Genomic DNA, 25656 nt, shown 5'->3' with positions numbered 1-25656 from the left:
TCCTCGCCACTGATCGCTCCATCCTGAGCGTGGGGTAGGTGCCCTTTGGGATACATCATGGCCCCAAAGTCTGGGTTGGAGAACTAACTGAAAAGCAGTGCAGCTCCGCTGTGTGTCTGGGTTTCCAGAAGAAAACAAAATGCCTGGGAAGAGATTCAGTTTCATTCCATCATGCTTTCAAAACCTGGCCAGGTATGAATGCAGGTACCAGGAATGCAGGACTTGCCATGGAATACACGTGTCAGACACATACACATTGCTCATAGAAACCACTGGCTTGTTTTGTTTCACTTTACTCAGGATTTAAAGCCAAAGTAGCCTAGACATCATAAGAAAGACATTTTTAGGTGACTTGTTTTTTTTCTGAAGAATGGAGACTAACATTCCCCAGTCAGACTTTTAAAGCCTTTTGAATTTAGGCAATTAAGCCATCTTTTAAATCTCTGGTCTAAATATACTAGCTACTATCTTGTTGAGAAGCTTTTACTATTAGATATTCTGGATAACATGTTTATGCTGGACACACTAAATAAACATGGCTTTATATATTACTGTTTTTTATTATTACATCTATTCAGTTTGAAAGAAAGTAAGTTTCTTTTTCAGTGAACTGTGAACCCCAAATGCTATAAGGCTTGTGTCTTTCTGTTCATTTTATGTTACAGCATGATGAAGTTGAAAACTGAAGTCCAATCTTGATTTTTTTTTTTTGTGCATTTTATGTTCATATATAAATATTACCATGAAAAAAACAAACACAGAAATAATATATGTGAAGGTTTTGTATGTAAAACTGAATATATAATATAGGCATATAGTGCAGCTATCCCATGCCTGCAAATTACAGATTAATAGCTCAGAGCAGACAGCTGATTTTTAAAGTCTAAGTCAAGTTTTCTTTTTAAGTCATGTAGTTAGGAAGGTATAAAAAACTCTGCAAATAGAAGTGTTTTAGAAGAGAAACTGCATGAAAAATTTCTGATCTCTCATTGAGCAGCTAAATAACCACAGATTGGATTTTTAAAGGCATTTGGGAGTATTGCTTAATGATTTTAATTGGGAGTGCTTCAGGTGGCTTAAAAACTCTACTGTGTAGTGTCCAAATTGAAAAAAAAACCCAACTTTTTCAAACTGTAAAAAAAAAAAAAAAACAAACCAAAAACAAACAACTTTTTAAAAGCTGTAATACAGGTCAGAAAAAGTTCATTTGTAGAAAAAAAAGAAGTGTATTTCTACAAATTTTGTTTGGAGCATTTCTCAGGTAAACTGCAGTAGTGTTGGAATAGATGATGCATATTTCACAGAATGGTAATGTTCTCATAAAAAGCCCATTGCCCGTTCTGTGATGGTAAAAACCCAGCTAACACTGTGTGCTGAGCTTTATAATGTTTGGATGGCAATTAGAGAACTCAAAATGTTTAGGTAAGGAACATTTCAGTACATAGCTTCTTAGTGAGCAAAATCCTTGTACTGCTTCTAGATTTGCCACACAGTTAGGCTTTTGAGGAGTGCTTTTGGGTAAGCGAACCACTTTTAAAACCAGCCACTGGTACAGAGAAATTTGAGTAACTGCATTTAAAATAAATACCCTCTCTTTATGAATGAAGTCCTGTTTAATGTCTGCAGTTATTTATAAAACTAGATGTTTTTAGCAGAAAATTATGTACTAAAACTACAATAATTTCACTACACACATAAGAATGAAATTCAGAGATTTGTTTTCCCACAGCATGACACAGTTACAAGGCATTTCTTTTCAAAAGGAGTGCTAAATGTGATGTTTTCATTTCTGGTTAAAGAACTGTATGCTAGAGAGATTTCTTTATAGTAGGAAGGAGTCATCCTCATACACACAACTGCTCTTATTAACCATCGCTTTTTACTTTTATTAATGAGGGTGCTATGTGGACTAACATAAATGAGAGGTTACTTAACAGAATATTTTGAGATACGCAGACCACCTGTAAATTCACCCTGCAGATGCCCTGTCACTCAAGACCAGAGGTTTTGTATCTGGAGCCTATCTGCAGGTGCATGGCTCAGTGCACAAGCACACGAAGTGTTCTGCTCCCAGGGCCACCTCGGTTGTCTCCACAGCCAAGTGCCAGCACAGCCCATGGCCTGCCTGGGAGAATTCTAAGGGGCTGAGAAGGAGAGTGGTAGTGAACATATGTGTGGGCAACATCTGACAGCTGCGATCACCCAAAAAACAACCTCTCCTTCTATCTCTGAGTGGCAGTACACTTATGCCTTCACACTTTAATCTAAGCTGTAATGTCACACACCTGTAATAACCTAGAGATGGGTCCCTAAGTTGTTCATGCAAATAACTAACAGCAGTGACAGCTGCTCAGCTAAGCATTTACACCAACCACAGTAGCTCTTGCAGTTCTTAGTGAAGGAAGGGCTAAAGATCCACAGACCTGCGTGAAAGATACCCAGAACAGACACACTTCTCAGCAAGACAAAGTATCACCTACTCTGGTGGAATATACTGCTTTAAGGCCTTGATTGAGACTGGTTGAGACTTGGCTATTCCTCTCCTTTTAAGGAGAGGTTGGATGGGGCTCTGAGCAACCTGATCTAGTGGAAGATGTCCTCACCCATGGCAGAGGGGTTGAAATTAGATGATCTTTAAAGGTCCCTTCCAACCCAAACCATTCTATGATTCAGTTTGACAGCTAGTGACGCAAGCAACCTTGAGTACTATTTGAATAGTCCTCCCAAGTGAGGAAGACATTTTGATACGGAAGGTCTGAAAGGCAGCCTTATCTCTAGAGGTATGATGCTTAAGGGTGAGGGCATGTAAGCCGGTCTCGTTAAAGTTAACTTTGAAGACCACCTTGGAAAGAAACTTAGATGGATTTGCAGGACTTCAAGAATGTTATATCAAAATGATCTGCCTCAATCTCTCCCATGCCTCTTGTGGAAATAACTGCTGTCAGAAATTATGCTTTTCTAGAATGATGAAATGTGGAGAATCCTGAACGCATCTGTCTCCTGTCAAGGGACCACATAAGTCACTTTAGGCCGTTTTGTGAAAAATCGGTAAAAAATATGGCACAAGAACATGAACAAGGAGATTGCTGTCATAGATAGCCTTCCTCATAGTTGCCTTCCTCTTGTGCTGATTTCATCACAACTAAGTATTTCATCACAGAATCAAAATCACATCCAGTAGCAACCAACATCCTTCTCAATAGACCAGGAAATACAAAACACTGCAGGTTGCTGAAAAACATTTATAAAAAGTACGGATTCATCATCCTGGGAAATCTGCTGGAACTGAACCACCCTAGGAGTATGTTCTAAAAAGATTATTAGCCATCATCACTGTGCATAGAAGCCAATTATGGATTAAGTCTAAAAAAGTAAATTCAGTTGCAAATTAGTCCTTGCTGATCCCTCCACACTCAAGTTAAGTGAGAGGTGATAGGGGACCCTGGCACTAGTAACACAGATGTGACTGCTTTACCTAGGGAATCCATGATTTACATAATGCAGAACCACCTCCCTTGATGAACAGATGAGATAAAAAGACAACATGAAAAGAACACTCCTCTGCCATACATTCTGCACACTAAACACGAAGGGAGGAACAGCATGATCAAGCATAGGGCAGATGTGAGGATAAAATGAACTATTCAGTCTTGATTGTTGGGGGCAGGCATATCAACATTATGTTAATTTGTCTACAAACTGGTACTCAAATTTGAGATGTAAAAAAAAAAAAATTAAAAAAATTACTAGTATTTTTAAAGGTCTGTCTGAAAACAAGAGTTTGAACATTGTTTTTCCATTAGCTGGTACTTATTAAATTGCTTTTTAGAAATAAAACTAATGCATGAACTCTATGTAAAATTAAAAAAAATAACAATGTACTTAGTGTAACTGTAGCATAAATTAAACATCAACTTAAAGACGATACTGCAGAACTGCAGTATCAACTAATAAATATAGGTAATGGTTGAAAAAAGATTCATTTTTAAAAGGCTTTACAAATATCAGCTTTTTCCTTTAGCTCTGAGATACAGAGAAATCAGACTTCATAAACCATGTTTAGTGTTTTCACTATTACTTTTCTACTAGCACCAACATTATCTGCAGAATTTAGGGCCCTCCTTGAGGAGCATTAATTCTCCGAACTCATCCTCTCAAAAATACTCCACACACAAACGAACCAAATGCTGTTGATTAAACTAAGACAGATAGGAATAGCGGTTTAAATCTTTTTATCCAGCAGAGCTTCATTTGGCATATATTTGTTAGGGATTATCATTAATTTACTTGAATCCTATTCTGATTCAGTTCTGGAATAGCTGGCAGCTAGACTGGTCCATAAAGTAATCTGAAATCACCAAAGGGATATTTTAACTTAAAACTGGAATGTACATTTCTGGAATGTAATGATTCTCTGGTTAGAAACCCCTTCCTCTAACCTTCTTCTTGCTTATGGGAAAGCAAAGGACCAACATTATTAACTTTATATCAGATTATGATTTATTCTGTGCTCTAGGAAATATCAGATAACAATTTAGGTCAGTTGTTTTAAATATGAAGTTATGAATAGCAAAATTAGGGACTACTGATACATACACAAGAGCCTTAAGACACTAGGCTCTTTCCAAGAGTTTCACTTGCCTATGAAAGTACAGCAAACTTGAGGCAAACTTGTGATAAGGGAATAATATTTTTAGTTTACAAGGAATATTGAAAACTACAGGAAAAAACTTCTTACCAAAGCATTTATTGTGCAAATTAAGTGTTACTTTCTTGCTACAAAACCACTGAGGATAAAAATAATTTTTTGGCAGACCACGCTTTCATTTACAGAAACATGGAGTAGTGGTGAGCGCACCCCACCTCACCACAGTAGGGAGTACTGCTGGTATGTTTACTGTGAATGCTCATACTGTGGTGGAGACCCATCTTCCTCCTTAATCTCAGGCGCTTTAAGATGCCAAAAATTCCCTTTATAGTTAATGGAGAGGCATGGCATCTCTAGCAGATGACTCACTCCATCCAAAATCTGAATTGCATTCTGGAGATGCCACTTCCTCCGTGGACAAGTAAGGAAAGCTGACTTGACTAAATTCCTAATTTAGGTGTCTTAATTTGTAGGCTAAATTTAAGAAGAGTATCTGGGCATACAGATGATTTGTAATGAGCCATAAAAACTCAAGAGAATCAATGCTAATAATGCATTTAACTTCTTATATATTTTAAAGGCATGAAACATATACTTTCAGAAATGATCTCAACTATTTACTTCCTTTTTTCCCCTAGCTTTTGAGAGACTTTTGGACTACTATGTGAATAATGAAAGACATTTTCATGTCACTGTAATCTAAAAATTTAATTTGCTAGCGAGTAATTCTCTGATGATTTTTTTCACAATTGGAAAGTAAGATCCTGCATTTAGAAGTACATTGTGATTTTTCATCTCCTGGAAAAATATAATTTACCTTTGAACTTTCTGTTATAACATATCAAGTCTGGGAAAACATTAATACCACTTGATTCTGGAATAAAAAAATATAAAACCTATTCTTACTGAATCAAAGTTAAGCTCAGTGAAAGATATCTTCTCAGGAAGTATAAACGAGTATTTCAGTTTATTTATTTTATTGATTTACGTATAGATTTATTTGGATAATAAGCATTTTTAGGTATTCCTCAAGGCATAACAAATACTATCCCAAGCCATCAAAATACTCTGAATAGGTACATTCGTAAGACAGTATGTAGTATAAAGTATTTAGCTATGGTGAGTCCTACTTTTTCTGTTTTCATTGCTTCAGCAGATTTGTTAGGAAAAAATGTGGTTTTCATGTAATTGCTTCATAGTACAATCACATTAATGCTTCATAATTGTTACTGTATGTATTTCCTAAATCAAGATACCACATAAATACCTAATAATTAAAATGCTAATTCTTCTGTAGTGCAGTGGGACACAGCTATTGACTTTTTTGAAAAGCAAGGGGCAGATTATTTCGTAACAGCTTACTTGGAAACCAGATGTTAAACATAGCTTATAAAACTATATGATGGTGGGAAGTTGCTCAGTGGTCAGAGTTCTGGCAGCTGGATATAACACCAAATCAGAGAGTCTCCACTAGAGGAAGTCTGCTCAAGTTATGCCTGAAATACCCTTTGCTGGAAGACTAGTCCATTATTTTTCTCTGACTTTACTACTTTATCTTTACTTTTATACATCTGGTGTGTCATTCTTTCCTTTTACTCTTCTAAACCTTCCTCTACTTCATGAGAACTCTTCTCAACTCCAAATTAACTTTAAATATGACTGTTGTTGCTGTTTTTTGAAACCTGAAGCCTCTTTTTCTAACAGTGTGAAAGAAATCACAGATGCTAGAATTCCAGCATAAAGACTGAACTTAGTCAATGATAGAGTGTCAACATCTCCTACTTCAGGGACAATAACATAGCTGTTTTCCAATGATAAACACATAAGTGATTTTACTTTCAGCTTAAAATAAAGAAACAGTGATTTTAATTACCTGACATCTTTTTCAAGTTGTGTAATATGTTCTTTCTGTAGACTTATTTGAGAATCTCTCTGTTGCACGGTTTCAATGAGGTATTTGTATGGCTGTTGTACTTGACTCAACAAAGAATTTGCTCTGTCAAGCTGCCAAAAAAAGAAGTATTACTACTATAAGTTTTATCATTTATAAAGCACAATTACTTATTATTGATACTATTGATTATTATCAATGGCATAATAACATAAACCCCAAACCTGTTATTTCACAAAAGAAATGAAACAAACTACCATCTAGCACATTATCCTTTCACTTTCCTGTCCTAATTATACACTATTTCACTGCAATCATATTACTGCTTTCTACACTTCCCTAATCTGCATTTTCAAGGGTTTTAATGTAACAGCTTCCATTGACGAAAAAAAATAATATAGTAAAGGCCTCTTCTTGTTCACAAGTGACTTTTGTAAACCAGTATACTATTACAATGGAATTTTCAGCTCAAAAATTGAATCTAAATAAAAACACAGTAATAACAGAAGAAAAGTCCCCTTTCTTCTAATCAATTACTGTATACAAACAGTGAAATCCAACAGGATGTTTACAAGAGTAACATAAAATATCTGTTATACCCATAAGTAGGAACTAAACCTTTCTAGCCCTATTCCTCGAACAAATTAGGGTCACTGGGCTTAAAAAGCTTGCATGATATGGCTTCTATCTTCAGCAATATAACAAGATCATTCACTAAAACATATACAGAATTAAAATCACACATCAAGATTTAGCAGTTTCGGCAGCTAGAGTACATGTAAGTCAAGAATAACAACTAGATTCTTTAAAAAAGAAATTAAAATGTTCTAAAGTTTAGATACAAACAAGTCTAATAGAATGAATTCAATGGAAAATGGTTAAACTTTCCAAGTAGTTTATAAAATTTCTCAATAGATTAAACAATCTGCATTTGCCAAATCAGAATAAGGAGCCAGCTGTCCTATTTTGTGTTGTTCCAAACAAGCAGGGAAAAAACCCCAGCCCCTTCCTATAGAACTAGCCCATTTAAATAATACTTCAGGAGTTTTCTAAAATCAGATTTTTCTCCTATTCACAATTTAAAAAACATGAGACTGTTTCCATCTTTCATTGATTCCAATGTATTTTTATTGTAGTTTTACTTCTGACCTTGATACTCTGTCAAATGAGCAAAGAACTTATAATGTACACATCTATTGAAAAACAGAATATGGTTCACATTTATTAAAAAACAGAATATAGAAAAAACTTTGCTTGCTCACCTGACTGGCCTTACTAAAAGGGCAGTTAACTCTACCTTATGTTTTAAGAAGTGAAATTAAAGAAAATAACATTGCACTTCTTCAAATTAATGCAAATCCTTAAGTATTATTTAAATACATTAGTTCCTTCAGGAAATATCTATTCTAGTCCACAGTGAAATTCCAAGTATATTGTAAAGAAGTAAAAAACAAAAAGGCAATCATCTTCTTGCAGAAACTAATTGATAAGCAGATAAAAAAGCTATTATTTTTCTAAGAGTACAAGTTATCAAAAAACATCAATTTCAGGAAGACAATAGAGAATCTTTACACAACAAACACGTAATTTCAAGACAAAGTACTGATTTTAGGATGGCCTAAAAATAGCAGTATAAAACCTTGAGGCTGCCATTTTAGGAGAAAATTAATCCAACTGATCTTGTTTGGAATTCTGTTCTTGATAGCCCAAGAACTTTCAGAGGCTGCTGTCATCACAGTGTAAAGTTCCTCATTGTTCTCACTGATAAGAATTGAAGTACTGCAGTGGGAAAGGACAAGTGAGGTGGTGTAAACTTGGTTTGAGGCTGCTAAGTCATCTGTTAACTTGCTAACTTTACCAGCTAAAAAACATGCTGCTGTTATGAGAAAAGACTCTCTTCCCTCTCCATGGTGGTGCTTTGCTGCCTGTTTGATTCTATGAACTTAAAAGAGGTTGTCACTAAACTGTAATCAATTAAGCAATAAGTGTATTTAACAGATCAATTTTACTAATGCACACATGTGTATATAAATGAAGCATTATCCTTGAGGAAAAGCAATATTTTTTGTAAGCAACTTTGATTTCATTCTGCCTTAATGTAAAAGATTTACTTAAGTATTTCTGTGTCATTTTTTTAAGGAATACATCTAATACCTTGCAATTGGATGTTTACTATTTATCCCTGAATGAACATCCCCATCAAGCTGAAGGATTTAATCATTGTTCAGTTTGATCTATGCTCTCTTTTTCAGAGTGAGGTGTAAACCTGCTTTTAGTAAAAATGTTTCAATCAAGGCATACAAAAAGCACAAAATACGTCATGACGAAGGCTTGAAAAAGTCATTCAGCAGCAAGACAAATATATCAACTTAGTAAATGTCTTTATTTAGGATATCACTTTTACTGTATACTGATTCAGTATTTGCTTTTTAAGTCACTCAAAGACCATATTAGCCTTCTAGACACAAGAAACTGTCTATCCATTGCTTCTGGCACTGTTGTTCAAAACCTCTGCAAAGTGAATTAATTCCAAAATTTAAATTGGACACTGAATGTAGTAATTGTAGATCACTACTTTGCATAAGCTGATATATAGACTTCCACTTACTTTAACTGAGAGTAACATCAAGTGAGTTGCAGAGGCAATAAACTCATTATCACTAGCTGAGGATCTTTCTTGGATCAGGTCATGAGAATTCCTTCTGTTTGCTCTAGACATGGTGAACAAACCTTCTGTAGTACGAAATGTCTCAATACCTACTTTAACATTGCAGGTCACTGCTATACAAAGCAACAGAAAGACGACTTTAAGGGAGAATTCTTTTATAAGACCTGAAAATAGATAGGATCCTGCAGTTAAATAAAGCCTGACAAACTATAATGGGACTAAGACTGACAAGCTTTTTTCAGCAGCTGAGCTTTTCCATCGGGTTCCAACTTTCAAGAAGGCACATTATAACAGACTTCCAAATAATGAATGAAATTATGTAGAAGTTGGTACTTTCTTCTTGGTAATGCTAGACTCTCCCAGAAGATCAATGTAATTCCTTTCTGGTTGACAACTGGTTGAGGATAGTCCAAAAAAAGATTCTTAGAAAGAGCATCCACTGTAGTTACTGCAATCTTTTTCTTTCCCTCCCTCTTTTAAAGAACTTAGAAAAACAGTTGTATCACAAATACTGCAGTGAAATACCTATATTTAATCCTAGTTCAGAAGAAAAATTGGTCCAAGAACTCTGGCACCAACTTTCAATCCATGTTCTAGATTTCATCTAGGTGACTGAACAAACTGTTAATCAAAATAATAATAATGGGCTACCTGAGCATGCCATAGTCTACAGGATCTCTGTTTTGCTCTTAAAAAAAAAAAAAAATAAAAAGAAATAATCAAGACAGACAGTAGCTTGGAGAAAAAAAAAATCCTTCTTAACTCAGGGGATGCAGTAAAGATAGCAAACAGAAGCTTAAGAACTTTAACTATATAAAAAAAGATAATAGATAGCAATCAGTATAAAATATGAGATACAGAACATTTACAAGAAGAGCTACAATTTCAAGGGGAAAGTTGATATGAGCAGGCATAGAACTCTTAGAATGAAAAAAATGGGAGCAAATAAATCCCAGAAACAGTACAACCCATTATGTCAGAGTTGTGGTAAAACTATATAATACTGAAAACACAGAAGTTTTCAATAAAATTTGTTTGTCCTCTGAAAAGAAATCAGATGACCAGTTTGTATACCATGAAAATGATGAACTGCTTCCCAGTCCACTAGTAACAAGTGTAAACTCTCTGTGTACATATTGAAGGATGGCAAGCAGAATGGCCTAAGTATTTGTTACCAAACAAAATGGCCTATAATCATATGCAAAATTTGAAAAATAAAATAAAGGACAAAAAAATCTGTTGAAGCATTCAGACCTGAATTCCAGACATGAGTTTAATAGAAAATAGGTCTTAAAATTTTTATTTAACCTCGTAAGTTTGATGTTAATAGGCTATCTGCAAGGCATTTAACTTCATACTGGATGACATTCTGATTTAAACTATATCATTATATGATAAAAGATCAAGAAAGGGCCACATGACATCTTGTGGGAAAATAAAAATGAGGTGAAGATGTTCTAGTGGAATTTTGTAGGAATTTGAACTCAGGTCATTGGTACTGAATCTTTCATCAGTGATCTAGAGGCAAATATAAAACCACGGTGGGTAAGAAGAAATGTACTGAAGTGAAAACCAGGAAGATTTAAGTGGGAAATAAAGCACAGACGTTATTAATGATAGTGGAAGAATAGTGACAGACAAAACTATGAAGGATAACATTGGATTCACAAATCTCTTGATGTTTTCAAGTCAAGAAGATTTTAAAGATATGTTTTAGTCAAATACAAACTACTAGGATATACCTAAGAAGAATCCATAATAAACTGTAGTATTGGTTATAAAAAATCCGTACTTCACTGTTCATGTAACTTTCACTGAAGTAATATAAAATCATGTATATACACATACAAAATACATAGAAGACATGCAATTTAAAAATATGTAGAAAATGCAAGTATTTGCACTATGAAGTACTTAGGAGTACTTCATAGTGCAAATATAATTTATAAATACCATGGCTTAAAAACCAAACTGCTAACCACATTCCTAAACCAATTAGCCCAGAAATTCCATATGCTGAAAATATCTAACAGCAAATCTAAAAGTCTTCTGGTTCCTAAGAGAAACATAGAAAACAATCTTAAAAATATTTTTAAAAATTAGTTTGCCCTAATTCTGGGAGATTTCAAACTGAGTTTTGTTTAGTGTTTGTTTTCCATGTCAATGTAATACGTGATTTCAGGTATTATATACAGAATTTTAAAAGTTCATGAAATTAAACTAATTTTAACAAAGTAAAAAAAAAAATCTAGCCTTTTTAGAAAACAGCTTATACTAAACATTCCCTACAATTGTATATTCAAAAGACTCAAGAATAAACAATTTAGAAAAAGATTTACAGCAATATCTTCAAAAGTGATTTAAGAGATGAGTTGTGCAAAAAGTAATGAAGTATTCATTGAACAATTAACTAGCAAACAGAACAAACTAGTTTGGCTAGTTGGTCTTCTGTTCAGAAATCAGAACGTTGTCTGTCTGGCTTACATTCTTGTTTTGCCTGTAAAGTAATTCCTCTTTAGATCTTCGTTTCAAAATACAATATAAACTTATTTGAAAAAAGTTTAACAGAGTTTTGGTTAATAAGAGGCCATTTTTTGACATCAAATAGATAATAAACACTGTTTAGAAAATATTCCATTTTATGAACAGCTGTTCTTCAATGTTTATAGTCTCTACAGAATTGATTTTTTGTAGCAGTAATTTACCTCTTGTGAAATCTGTGTTACTTGTTCCTTCTGATGTTCCAGATCTTTTACGAGCAACGAGTTTTGCTTTTCTAGCTGCAGTAACCTCCTTGCCAAATGAACACTGTGCCAATAAAAAGCAAGCTCAAGTTGAATTTTTTTCCAAAATATGCAAAAAAAATTTTCACATTTACACTTCAGAACTTGATTGCCTTGATTTTTCACCAGTGCTTAAATACTAATAAGCTACAGTGAAACATGCAGAATGGTTAGTTAGAAAAACAATTAAAATATTGCAAAATTTAACAGCACTGAGATAGCATTCCCACAGTTATGCCATTGTAATACTTTTTTTAAAGTAATTACCTATATAATTTGTACAATACTACACAATCAGAGTAATCATGTCAAAATGTTTCAACTAATTATGAGTCTTTACTTTTTAGCAACTTTAGGGAATTACTGTAATTGGCTTCTCCTTAAATATCATTAAAAAACCCTGCACATTAATATACATTTTGTAGTTAAACACTGAAAAATTTAGTATTTTATAATTTTCAAAACAGAGGAAAAATTGTTTCGTCTGACATTTAATATGCTAAATAATTAAATGTTATTGTCACTTTTTAAAAAAAACTTACACAGATCCACAAATTAACTTAGAAGTGAAGAGAAAGGATTATTGAATTACTTAACCTACTTAAAAAATTAGATCCTCAACCTAATACATGTTTCATGCCCAAAGTCAAATGAGTGACATCAATTCATCAGCACAGTTCCATAGGCAGCAGTGGGAAGATTCAGTGTGCAATTGCAGAGAATGCTTCCAGACATCTAACCTAGTCTTTCAAGATGGTATTAATCATTTAGTCCTATTCAATACAGTCTGTAGAGCCTCACTATATTCCACTAAAATGGACGCCTGGATGGTAAACTGAAATGTACTCCAAACTCCACAGGCTGTGTTGAAGAACTGACATCACCTACTTGGACTTGTGCAAAGCATTTGACACTGTGCCCGCACGACACCCTTGCCTCTAAATAAGAGAGATGTGAATTTGATTGATGTACCACTCAATGGATAAGAAATTGGCTGGATGGCCACACTCAAAGAGTTGTGGTCAATGGCTGGGTGTCCAAGTGGAGACTAGTGATAAGTGGCATCCCTCAGGGGTCAGTATTGGGACCAGTGCTGTTTAATATCTTTATTGGAGACATACAGGGACAGTGGGATTGAGTGCACCCTCAGCAAGTTTGCCCATGACACCAAGCTGTGTGCTGTGGTCGACACACTGGAAGGAAGGGATGTCATCGAAAGGGACCTCCACAGGCTTGCGAGGTGGGCCCCTGCAAACATCATGAAGTTCAGTAAGGCCAACTGCAATGTCCTGCACATGACTTGAGGCAACCCCATGCACAAATACAGGTTGGGTGATGTGTGCATTGAGAGCAGCCCTGCGGAGGAGGACTTGGGGGTGTTAGTGGATGGAAAACCGTGAGCCAGCAATGTGCGCTCGCAGCCCAGAAAACCAACTGTACTGTGGGCTTCATCAAGAGAAGTGTGGCCAGCAGGTCGAGGGAAGTGATTCTCCCCTTGGACCCTGCTCTTGTGAGACCCCAGCTGGAGTCTTGTGTCCCACTCTGGGGCTCCCAGCATAAGAAGGACATGGACCTATTGGAGCAGGTCCAGAGGAGGGCTACAAAGATGATCAGGGGACTGGAGCACCTGCCCTGTGAGGACAGGCTGAGAGAGCTGGGGTTGTTCAGCCTGGAGAAGAGAAGGCTTCAGGGAGACCTTAGAGTGGCCTTCCAGTACTTAAAGGGGTCTACAGGAAGAATAGGGCAGGACCCTTTCTCAGGGAATGTAGTGATATGACAAGGGGTAATGGTTCTAAACTGAAAGAGGGTAGATACAGATTAGATATAAGGAAGAAATTCTTTACTGTGAGGGTGGTGAGACACTGGAACTTGTTGTCCTGAGAAGCTGTAAATGCCCAGGCCTGGAAGTGTTCAAGGCCAGGTTGGATGAGGCTTTGAGCAACCTGATCTAGAGGAAGGTGCCACTGCCTATGGCAGGGGATAGGAACTAGATGTTCTTTAAAGGTCCCTTCCAACCCAAACCGTTCCATGATTCTATGATTACAACTAATTTGGTTATAATGGAAGGTTAGATGCAAAGTCTCCATGCTAAACCTAAGATTAGAGGTCTAAATTTATAAATCCTGCAATGAATCCTGCCATCTTTGTACGATTCAGCAGCTTGGTGGCTTATTATCACAATGGCATCTAGAGAATTTATCACTGTATCCTTCCATACGTAGGTACTTTAGTCACCAATCTATTTCACAACATGACATGGGAAATTCAGAACTCTAAAAATGAGGAAGATACACAGTGTTAATACCACTTTCTAGTGTGCCTTAACAGCTCTCCACAATGATCTATCCTTCTAGTCATGTGTGGCATTTTTCAGAAACTTGTATATTGAAGAAAGGGAGAAGTGACTCCAGTTCAGATCTTAGACTCTCAATGCATACCATCCATAAACTGAACACGTAAGACTGTTAGTCTCCAAATAATGTATAGCAAAGTGTTACTCAGTTCTTGACCATGATACTGAATCTGTAAGAGTGTAAGTGAGCTAAAGCAGACCAATAGGGAGATTATATTTAACCTTAAACTGAGGCTTAGAGTGTGTAAAACTAAATGAGTGTACAGACTTTCTGTGAAAATTTGACCAGTCATAACCTACACCTTCTCCTCAGTAAAAGGGAATACACTTTCAGATTTGGCAGAAGTCTTGAGATTCTTCAGCTGTGTTATAAACCTACACGTTCACAGAGACAATCTTTTACTTTCACCTTGTATGAGAGGAATTACCTGAAATTCTCAATAGCATTTATCAAGAGGTTGGTTCTCTCAGTTCCTCCTAGCATTAGACTGTGTAAACAATAACTGAAAATAGAGAAATTAATTCTCCAAATTAATTACTTGGATTTTTATTTAGGAGATAGGAGATGTGTGTTAAGATCTCATCTAGTAATAAAGAGAAATGAACCACTTCTCTGACTAGTTAGGGATCTTATACATTAGCTATTAGAGTGCAAGGGGAAACTTGGATATCTTCCCATGGCAACTTCAGGAATGTAGCACATGATAATTTTCCCAGCTACAACTATTCAGTGAACTTGACCTGGATTTGCAAGTATTTAAGGATAAACACGAGTATGTCTTTCAAATATGCTTGTCAATATGTTTTTTGACTAGTTTAAATTTAAAGCAAAGGGACAAAAGGACTGATCTGCAAAGACATCTGATTGACAGTCATAACACTTACTTGAAAACCAAATATGAAGTACAGAAGCAACAGTACATGGCCGCAAAGCTTTGTTGCAAACATGAACAGACCATCATTTGCCCTTAATTCTCATCAGTAACTTTTGATGTCAAGTATTCTTTGTCATGGAGAAGGTGGGGGTTGAGAGGACAAAAACAACTAATACTTGTAGTAAAAAAACAGCTATACATGACAAAAACTGCACTTCCAGAACCTGAATGCTAGAAATGTATACTGTGAAGCTATGGTACATGTTCACTCTATCTTTATACACTTCGTGTATCCACCAATGATGGTGGAGTTTCTCTTTCTGGTAGAAGACAGCATTGTCAAAGCCCACCCCTAACACAAATTACGCAGCTGACTTTCCTGCATTTGAGCAACTTGTAGGCATACTCAAAGTGCAAGGAATGTGTCTAATCCTGGGAGAACCACCATCCTAATTATGGTATCTCCTCTGCCAGGCTGGAGACAGGATTCTGGATAAAACAATCAAATCAAATCAAAATCAAATCAAATCAAATCATCACATTACTCTGACCCATGGTATTGTGAAGGACGTGGAATCACAATCCATTGAGAAAATCAAAACTTATCCAGACAAGCTCTTGAACAATTGGATTTGGTCTGAGCATGGTGTTGGACCCTGCTGACCTCCAGACATCCCACTATTCCATAATTTCAATCTTAGTTTATATTTTCTTTGTATACTACCTATACATATTTTGAACAGCAGCAACACTTTTGCTGTGGTCACAGTTTAAAAATCTGATAAATAAATCTACATTCCCTCTACTTCACAGTGAGTTGTAGCATTTATGCTCATATGAGCTATTCAAACGTCACTGTTATTTCTAAAAGACAATGCATAATAAAAACTTATTATTTAAAAATTACTATGTTCAAGACATTTGTTATTCAGCCAACATAATTTTTATCTATTGATCAAATGGTATCAGAGTAAACTGAAGAAATATAACTGGAATCAGCTCCTATATTTGTAAAGATGAAATAGTGATGCTCTGAAACCTTGGCTGCCTTAGTTTCCTGACAGACGTATTTTTGTTACAATTACATACAATCATTTTTAGGGCACTAAAAACTTATTTCCTATTTTATAAATGTAAACAATGTGACTAGTGTGTTTTTACAGCTGTTTAGTTTTTACAATTAAAATTTATCTTTCTGAAAGACAATGAAGAAAGATCTTAAAATGACCTAGAAAACTATGTATATGCTCATTTATATGCATCAATCACATTAACAGGTCCTAGTCTTCACTCTATTCCTGTATACATAAGTAATTAAAAAAAACACTTCATGTTAATCAAACTGGCTGAATTCTAAAACAAAACATAATGCACATATCTTCATTTATTTTGTCTTCAACAAGTAAATTCAGGAGGCACTTTTTTACCTTTGCTTTAGTCGTCTCTTGGCTGTTGTAGGAACATTAGCACCATACCCGTATGAGAAGAGAACCCTTTCAGCTTCAACTTCATTTTCCACTGCAAAAAATTGCAAAAAGGTACTGTTGAAGAACATAATTACAATGCAAGAACTTACAAACTTCTAAGAAATTCTATTTATAATTATACACATGCACAAACATTTTTCTAGAAGTAAGACTTTCAGTTGGTCTAATCTTCTGGACTTGAGTGGAATAATTTTGTTCACAATTAGCATTAACACCATGCCATGCGTTAATTTCCTACAACACTGGCAGGCTTTTATCTTTTTATTTTTCTGATTAACATAAGACTTACACAATACGAAAGTAAAGAAAAAGAGTTCAGTGTCCTTGAATACTCATATTATTGGTATAGTCACAATATACACACCAATAGTGTAAGTTTGATTCAGCAGTGGCAGGTTAGGTTGCTTCAGGTTTTTTTTCTAAAGAATTCATTTTCTGTGCACATGAGGAAGTACAGAAAGATAAAATTAGGGAGTGCTTAAGCTGACTGAGCAGAAACAAGTCCATGAGACCAGAAGGGACACATCCGAGGTTGCTGAGGGAGCTGATGTCACTGTGGGGCTGCTCACTATCATTTTTGAAAGACTGTGGCAATCAGAAATTTCTCATAACCTGAGGAAAACAAATGCCATACCTATCTTCAGAAAAGGGCAAGAAGAAGATTCTTATGTTTATGGAAAGTAAAAATATTCAAAATAATCTCTGCCTCCATAGATGACTGATTTCTGAAAACATATTTCTAAGGATTTAAAACACATTGGAAATTTAAATTGAAAAGAAATCCCAATAACAGCAAGATTAAAACATGTACAGATTTTAATATTTCAGCTTGTGTAATTCAGGTTTCCTCTCTCCTGTAAGACAAAGTGGGCCAGAAAAAAAAAAAAAAAAAGAAAGAAAGAAAAAAAGAAGTGTGTGTGTAGGAGGTAGGCAGGGGCAGAGAGGGGGACGTAGAGAAGGGGTAGAGGGGGACAAAGAGAAAGTGAGAGCAGCAGGGGTGTGAGAGAGGGAGGGAGCATAAATGAACACCAGCCCAGGCACCACAAAACAGCTTTGATGAGTCAAGTACTTGGGAACAGGAAAAACAAATTTAGGAAATGACATGACAGTCCTATCTGACTCACCTTTCCTAATGTTCAAGTGCCTCAAAATCAGAAATACCTTCTCTGAACAACCTGCACAATGCTATAGCTTCCTTCCTCCCTTGCCTAATACCCTTTTAATGCTATTTTGAAAAGGATTCTTAAAACACATTTAGAGAGAGAAAAGCATCTAGTAGAGCACTTGTGACAAGTCACCTATCTAGTTACATGAAAAACAATACAGAAATTCCAGTAAGTATGACAGCAAAAGGTTACTGGTGTAGCAGTACAAAGGCACCAGAACTTAAGATTTTCAAGGCTGTCTTGGTTATGATGGGGAATTCTCTAGTACCTTAAATATCTGTGGTTCAGAAAAAAACCCAAAAAATAATTTAACCTGCCTTTGTCATAATCCTTCTTTTTGGTTACAAATTCAGTGTTGTATGTCTCAGAAAAATGTCAGTAGGATCCAGCCCTATAAATTCCTAAGTAGTGTCCATATAAGTGTCAGATCATGAAGACAAACACAAAAAAAAATTGGAAATGTTGTACATATCAAGCCGAAGTAATGTTCTGTATCAGTGTGTGTTTCCCTTATCTTCTTTTATGTCCTTCCAGGTTCTTCACCTGACTGTGGTGTAAAATATACATTTTACAATTTAGGGGACACTTATTAACAAGAGTTTTTTACACCACTTAACAGAAAAAAGTGCCATTGTGAGGATATATATAGGTTCAACATTTTTCTTAAAAAAGATACTAATCTATGGAAGCAAGAAAAAGCCAACAACTAGTCTACAACAAAAATACCCCAAAGTGAAGCTATTACCCTGAAAAGGAAGAATAGACAAATGCCAAGAAAGTTTACTATTGTTATTCTTGTGGAAACCACTCAGGTGCAGTAAGGAGTGACTACATAAATTCTTGATAGTTTCCTGAATAGGCTGTTTAATGTTATTTCAATATTAATAAAGCAAGGCATTATGAGGGAATAACAGTTACAATTCAATGATCTGTTCCACAAGCACATTCTCCAAAGAAAAAATTAAAAGCTTATATATGACAAAAGCCACCTCACGTGCAAATACAGTTTATTAAAAAGTCTAGAGAATCCAACCACCACCAGTACTCCCAAATATTGTAAAATAGAAGAGGCTTCATAACTCAAGGAAGAGAAAAAATATTACATGATATTGAAATATAAATAAGTGACCACAGGACTGAAAAGTAAAATTGCATTCTCATGGAAGTCTATAGAAAATTCTGTCTTCCACACAATGCTTCAGCCTAAATGATATTCTCTGAAGGATAGACTGGACTATTTCCAGAACACACTGAATTTGAAAAATAATTGTATTTCCTTTGTTTCAACTAAATTTCTACCCATTTTTCTACCAGCTATTTATGACATGCATATACCAGGACATAATTTGAGACACAGGAGGAAGTATGTCTGTGTTCTCCTTTGAAGTGTTTTTTAATAAGAAATACTTTTTCCTCTGATTTTCCTCAGAAGTTCACCTTGGTCCTGGAATTCAGTCTTAATTAGTATTAATCCTAACTTTCAATATCAAATACACTATAATAATAGTAAGAAAACCCAATGTTAATTACTAAATAGAGATTATATTGAAATAATACTGAAGTATATTATTCTATACTTATTATTATTATTGATCTATATTATTCTATATCTACTATACATATGTAGAAAGTTTTACTGCCATCCCAAAATGCATAAAAAAATGTAAATCAGTGTAAATAAAAACCAGCATTCTGAACTCTATCTTTCCCTTGGAAAAAATGAAGGTAAGGTACAAAAATTCTGTATTAATACATAAATACTCCTTAGGCAAGTTTTTATATATATATATATATATATATATATATGTACATTTGAAAAAAAACCATGTTACCGACTAAAACATAAGCATGTTTATAGCAAATGTGCTCATGGTCAGACTGGAACCTTTGGGTAGTTATGCCATTCTAACAAGTACAATCTGCAATGTATACAATTAATAAAGTACGTCCAGTCTAATTACTAAAGATATCCAGACACCACTGCATCCCAGTAATACATACTTTTTTCTACATTATTGTTATGTAAAGCTTATGCAACAACCTTCTACCTCAAAAACATTATTTATAAATTTTGATTATTCTTTGGAGTAGCAATTAAAAAGAAAATGCCAAGAAGACACAATAATTAGTTTGAAAGCTTGAAATGTCCTGCTCTGTTTACATACAGGCTGAAAGACTTCAAGGTTAGAGTCTTGTTTTCAAATTAAAAATTATTTGCTTTATGGATTCATTTAAGCTAAGAATCAAATCAATAGAGATTTCACAGAAATTTTGCTGTGTTTGAGATCAGATATTGTTATTTTTGACAAACAGAGACAAAAATTTTCAAGAGTAATCAGGCCTGACTTTAATCCAGGGTTTAATACTTGGAACAGACTGATCTGCCACAAGCAACTACTTAATATCTACTTATTATTAATTCAACACAAGGAAGAGCTTTCCCCCCCTCAATTTATTCAAAAATTCACATTAATCACTGTACTGTATTATGAAACCTATAATTGTCTGTCAACAAAGAGGGTTTCCTGGTATTTAAAATATGCTTAAATAGTAGGAGAATCCTAAAAAAATGTGTCTAATTATAGTGGATGACTAGAATAAGGAAAAGAGAAATGAGGGAAAAAAGAAACACTGATATGATTTTTAATATCCATATAAGTTCATGCTTATTTGATATTTATTTACAAATACACTTAGAAACCTGTCATTAATATTTTCTATCATAATAATTATTGCATCTTAATTATCAGGCATAAGGAGAGAGAATGAGAGGTACTGTAATACTTTTCAAGTGCCATGAGAAACAAGACATCTTGTCATAATGCCAGAAACACCTACAGTTACAATATCATTTGTGACAGAACTTACTTTCTGCAGTCTGCAATATTATCTCATCAAGCTCTTTTTCAAGTTTTTCATAAGTATCTAGCCTTGCTTGAAACTCAGAATTCTGTGTTTGAAGTTCAATAATACGTGTTTCACTAGAAGACTGAAGACTATAAAATTCCTTAGTAAGCACCTGTGAGAGTGAATAACAGAAAGATGAGGGATTCAGCATTATAGCTTTTTATGAATGAGGCAAAATATAATACATGAAAAATGCTTAGTAGTATGATGCTAAATATTTGATGTAACTTTTGCACAGAAAAGATTAAAATACTTTAAAACACAGGGGTTTTTTTCAAGTGTATTTTCTTGCACAGATTACACTCTCAGGTCATATCACCTACGCCCATCTCCTAAGGCACGGTAATTCTAAGAGTTTCTCTCTGAAAAAGATACAGGAATTTTAAAGGGGAGTTAGGAAAAGCATGGTAACAGCTAAAAAATTATTACGTAGCAGTCAAACCAGGTAAATGCATTTATTTTTGTTGCTTTAACTGGATTCAGATTTCAGCTATCAATTTAAAAAGAAGATTCTTTTAAAGAATGGTAAATGTTTGAATATAAAAATTTGATATTTAAAACATATCAGATTCTTATTATTTACTTATTACTGAAAGGTAATATGCTATTATTATTCAGGACTAATGTAAATACTTAATCCACAAAGTTTAAACAAAAAAGCACATATTCAGAAGTAAAAGTTATGAAGGTCCGTGTAAGAATTAAAGATTGATATTGTACCTGAAAATAGAAAACAACATTAAATATTATAAAACCAACTGGAGGAAGCAAATTTTTGGTAAGTAATCTACAACCTTCACAGAAAAAGATCTGACCAAAACAAGTAAAGTAATAACCAAGTAGTACTGCAGCTAAGTTTAATACTAACTTCCCAAATAAAAATCCCAAACATTCAAGGTCACAATGGAATATAGATCTTAAGATACCAAAATTTATGCACAGTGGATACAGCAGTAATTCCAAATTCACTGTCAAAAACACAAAAGAAAGCACAATGCTTAGAGAAGCAAGCCACCTGAATATAAAAAGATTGGTCTAGTGTCACAGAAGCATAAATGTATAGGTTACAATTTGGCAATATATAAACCCTCTGTTTTCTCATTTTAGCATGCATAACAGAAACTGTGCTGAAATTCAAATCAAAACAAGAGTTGGTTCACAAAGCAGCTGTAGCTGAGCCTCAAGATATTAGTGATTATACTATTCATTAAGATCAAAATCATGTAAGAAGGGTAAGAAAAAACTCAGTACATTGATACTATATATAAGAAAGGAAATTAAAAAATAAGAATTCAGTAGAAAGGAACAAAAGTAAAAGCTTCAGACATCAAATATTTAAATTCTGCAAGAACATTTCTTAATGCCAGAGTACTGGTTTTGAAGTGTTCCCTCTCTTTAGAGGGAAAAGGAAGTTCCAAAAGTGTTAGCAGAATTGAATGGCAAATATTCAAGATGTTACCGGATCAACCAAATATTCACAAAGAAAATGGAAATACAACTCAAATTTAACTATCTTCTCAAGGTTTAGACGTGTCCGTGCAACTAAAAATCTGTTTAGCAACCTCAAAGTCTAGTGAAACTGGTACTACCAGTGCTCGTGACAACAACTAGCCTCATTAGCTAGGATCTGAATGTCCCAATACAGACAGAACAAGAAATTACATTTTATCTAAAACTCTAATTCTGCTTCCACTCTATAGTTCCTTTTCGTAAACACCTTAGGCGGGTCCAGCACCAGAAATGCAGGGACTTGAAGAACAGCATCCTTCCCCAAAACAATAGAGCTGCCATATCTGGCACTTGGAAAAAAGCTTTTATACTATCCTGTCCTGTTTGTATCCTGACATTTGTTTTAGACATACACTGCAAATCGCACTTAAATCTCGCAAATTTGACTCAGTGATATGATTTTGGGACTAAGTTTGCACAGGTGAAGAAATTTTGTTTTAATACAAGTTTGCTCCCCTGAATACTCGACACATTTCCAATACCGAAATAAGCGAACAGGATATGATACGTTTTCGAAAGTACACGTTTGAAAGATAATAAATTTGAAGCTTGTATAGACAAATGGGTCCAAGTAATTCAACTCTATGTAAATAGGTTCATTCAGTGCGGGTGCCCGGGTGCAGGCATGGTGGGGGCTGTGGGGCAGCCCCTGTGAGGGGAGGGGACACAGCTGGTTCCAGCTCCAACCCACCCACCGCAGGGCACGGCTCGGCCCCTCCACCGGGGTGGGGGCACCTCAGGGGAAAACATATTTAAGAAAGGGCAAAAATGCTGCATGGAAGTAAGGAGTGAGGGAAAAAACTGTGAGAAACAGCCTTAATGCAGACACCAAGGTGAGAGGAGGAGGTGCTCCAGGTGCCAGAACAGAGATTCCCTTGCAGCCTGTGAAGAAGACCATGGTGAAGCAGGTTGTCCTTCTGCTGACCATGAAAGACCACACCAGACCAGATATCCACACTGCAGCCCATGGAGGACCCCATACTGGAGCAGGTGGACATGCCCTGAAGGAACTGCAACCTGTGGAGAGCCCAAGTAGAAGCAGATTTTCTCCTGAAGGAAGATGCAGCCCATGGAGGATCCACAATGGAGCAGAGTAAAGTATGAGGAGGAATGAACAGCAGAGAAGAGTTGATCTGGACTGACTGCAACCCCCATTCCCCACCCCTCCCTGTACTGCTCGGGGAGGGGGAGGTAGAGGAGTCAGAAATGAAGGAGGGAAGTTAAACCCAGAAGAGAAAGGGGTGGGGAAAGATGCTTTAGCTTATGTCTTTGTTTCACAACATCCAAATCTATTTCAGCTGTTAATAAGGAAAATTAATTTTCCCCAGATCAAGTCTGTTTTGCCCATGATGGCAACTGTTAAGTGATCTCTCTATCTTTATAACAACCCATGAGCTTTTTCATCTTATTTACCACCCACCCCCAATCTTCCTGGAAAGGGGGAGTGAGAGAGTGGCTGGGTGGGTGTCTGGCAGCTGGCCAGTGTCAACCAACCACGACAGGATTAGCAGTGTTAGGTTTTTCCAATGCTATATACATCATGCTCTCCTTAATTCCTTTAGCTGTAAAAATTTATTCCAGAATTGTGTATCAATAAGAAGTATTTTTATTATGTAACAATGCTATTACAAATCCTAGTTTTTAATAATGATATTGAATTGACCATAATTGTTCTGGTCTTCTTTCCCTGCAGTAATCACATATACTGATATAAGCAGCTTTGTGATACAAGCATATATATACCTCACATGAATTAGGTACTGTCTTCAACATCTCCCCATAAGAGATTATCTTGCCTTCTTCCACTCCTCTAAGTCTTGTTTTCCACTGAACTGGTCAAACTTAGTAAGCTTTGTCATTGGATTCTGCTTCAGCAGAATTTGGTGGAGATACTAATTCAGCCATGTATGTTCTTTGTTATTTTTCCCCCAAGCTTTTCCATTTTACATTCTAATTGAAAACAACTACGTAACAATGTAACGCCCCCTAAAGTGTCTCTTTATATAACATACCTCCAGCTTTCTCTGATATTTCTCACATTCCATTTGGCATTGTGAAAGATTCTTAGCTGTTTCTTGTTGCATAAGTTGAACATGTTCACTTTCAAAGGACTTTAACTTACTTTGGTGAAGAAGTTCAGCTACTTTACTTTCTGTGCCAAGCTGCATTTGTCTATACCTAAAAGAAAAAAAAAAAAAAAAGAAAAAAGTTTTGATGATTTAAAAATAAACAGAATACATGCTAATTCTGTTCATTATAGGTATCAATTTCAGAAATGAATAGAGTATTTCTCGGAGTTCAATAAGTATTAGTATGATTATCTATGCAACTATTGTAACCTGTATTTGAAGTGTCTTCAGTAAAATTCAATGCTATAATGATAACAAAACACAGTATATGGAAAACTCAGTCCATGGATTTTCTGAAAATGTGGTTAATGTACAATCAAATGACAATGACCTTACAATATGCCTTATTTTTTTTAAATGTTAGATCAATGTGAATCTCCTTCTCAGTACACGTCCTGTGTATCGACACTGAAGACAGTGAAGTCTTTTGTTGGAAGAGATAGTATGGAGATGTTGTCTTCTGTTTTCACCACCACATCACATGTGATAGGGAGAAGTGGTATTAGACATCAGTGATACCAATGGCACACCCCTCGGGATAGTGTGAATATCAGCTACAATGCTTTTTCCAATACCCAAAGATATGAAGAAATGTCAGACTACAGTGGTGTATTAATTTCCACAGTCATTCAGAACCACAGGTCCTTCTGAAAAAGCAGAAATTAAGCATATTTTTGAGAATATCACTATAAGGCAATTATAGGTGACAGATAAATAATATTGCACTTAGAAGTAGACTTCATTCATTCTATTCATACTTAACAGGCAATCTCAAAAAAGAGGGGTAAAAAACTTTGCTGATAGAATACTAAACTACTGGAATGTAGAAAATGAGGGTGATATGAAGAACAGTAGAAAACCTTATGAATCTTAGCATTAAATAACAAGTGAAATTCAAAGGAGATCTATAGAAAGTAAATCACAGGTTGTAAAAATGATATTAACCATATACATAAAATAATGAACCCCTAGCTGACTATTTTCATTCACAAGTGAGATCTTGGGGTTATACTAGATAAATCAATGAAAACTTTGGCTCAGCTTTAAATAATGGTCAAACCTGACATTTTGGGAATTACTGTGAAAGCAATAGAGAAAATACAGAAATCACCATGTCACTTTACAATTCCATGCTGCTGCCAGTACACCGAGTGCTGACTACTGTTCTAGTATCTCACTTTACAAGGGATACAACAGAACTGGTAAAGCATCAGAGAAGGGTAATAAGGATTACCTCTGA

General features: G+C 35.3%; 1 protein-coding gene and 1 pseudogene across 7 annotated transcripts in view; both read right to left on the bottom strand.

Annotated features, from left to right (window-relative positions):
• PIBF1 (progesterone immunomodulatory binding factor 1) overlaps positions 1 to 25656 on the bottom strand; it is a 124545-nt gene that overhangs the window by 26390 nt on the left and 72499 nt on the right. For all 7 annotated transcript variants that reach the window (XM_042805805.1, XM_042805807.1, XM_042805808.1 and 4 more), the window contains exons 11-15: positions 24300 to 24465; positions 20740 to 20890; positions 16646 to 16736; positions 11913 to 12015; positions 6522 to 6652 (exon numbers count right to left, since the gene is read on the bottom strand). In XM_042805805.1, coding sequence (XP_042661739.1) covers positions 6522 to 6652; positions 11913 to 12015; positions 16646 to 16736; positions 20740 to 20890; positions 24300 to 24465 — 642 coding nt within the window. The remainder of the gene's footprint in view (positions 1 to 6521; positions 6653 to 11912; positions 12016 to 16645; positions 16737 to 20739; positions 20891 to 24299; positions 24466 to 25656) is intronic.
• Positions 15547 to 15700, bottom strand: LOC116960389 (annotated as a pseudogene).

The sequence above is a fragment of the Tyto alba genome, unplaced genomic scaffold, assembly GCF_018691265.1.
Source record: "Tyto alba isolate M040663 unplaced genomic scaffold, T.alba_DEE_v4.0 Super-Scaffold_45, whole genome shotgun sequence".
Taxonomy (NCBI): domain Eukaryota; kingdom Metazoa; phylum Chordata; class Aves; order Strigiformes; family Tytonidae; genus Tyto; species Tyto alba.
Note: the sequence above shows the minus strand (reverse complement) of the source record. Positions and strands in the feature narration are given on the sequence as shown.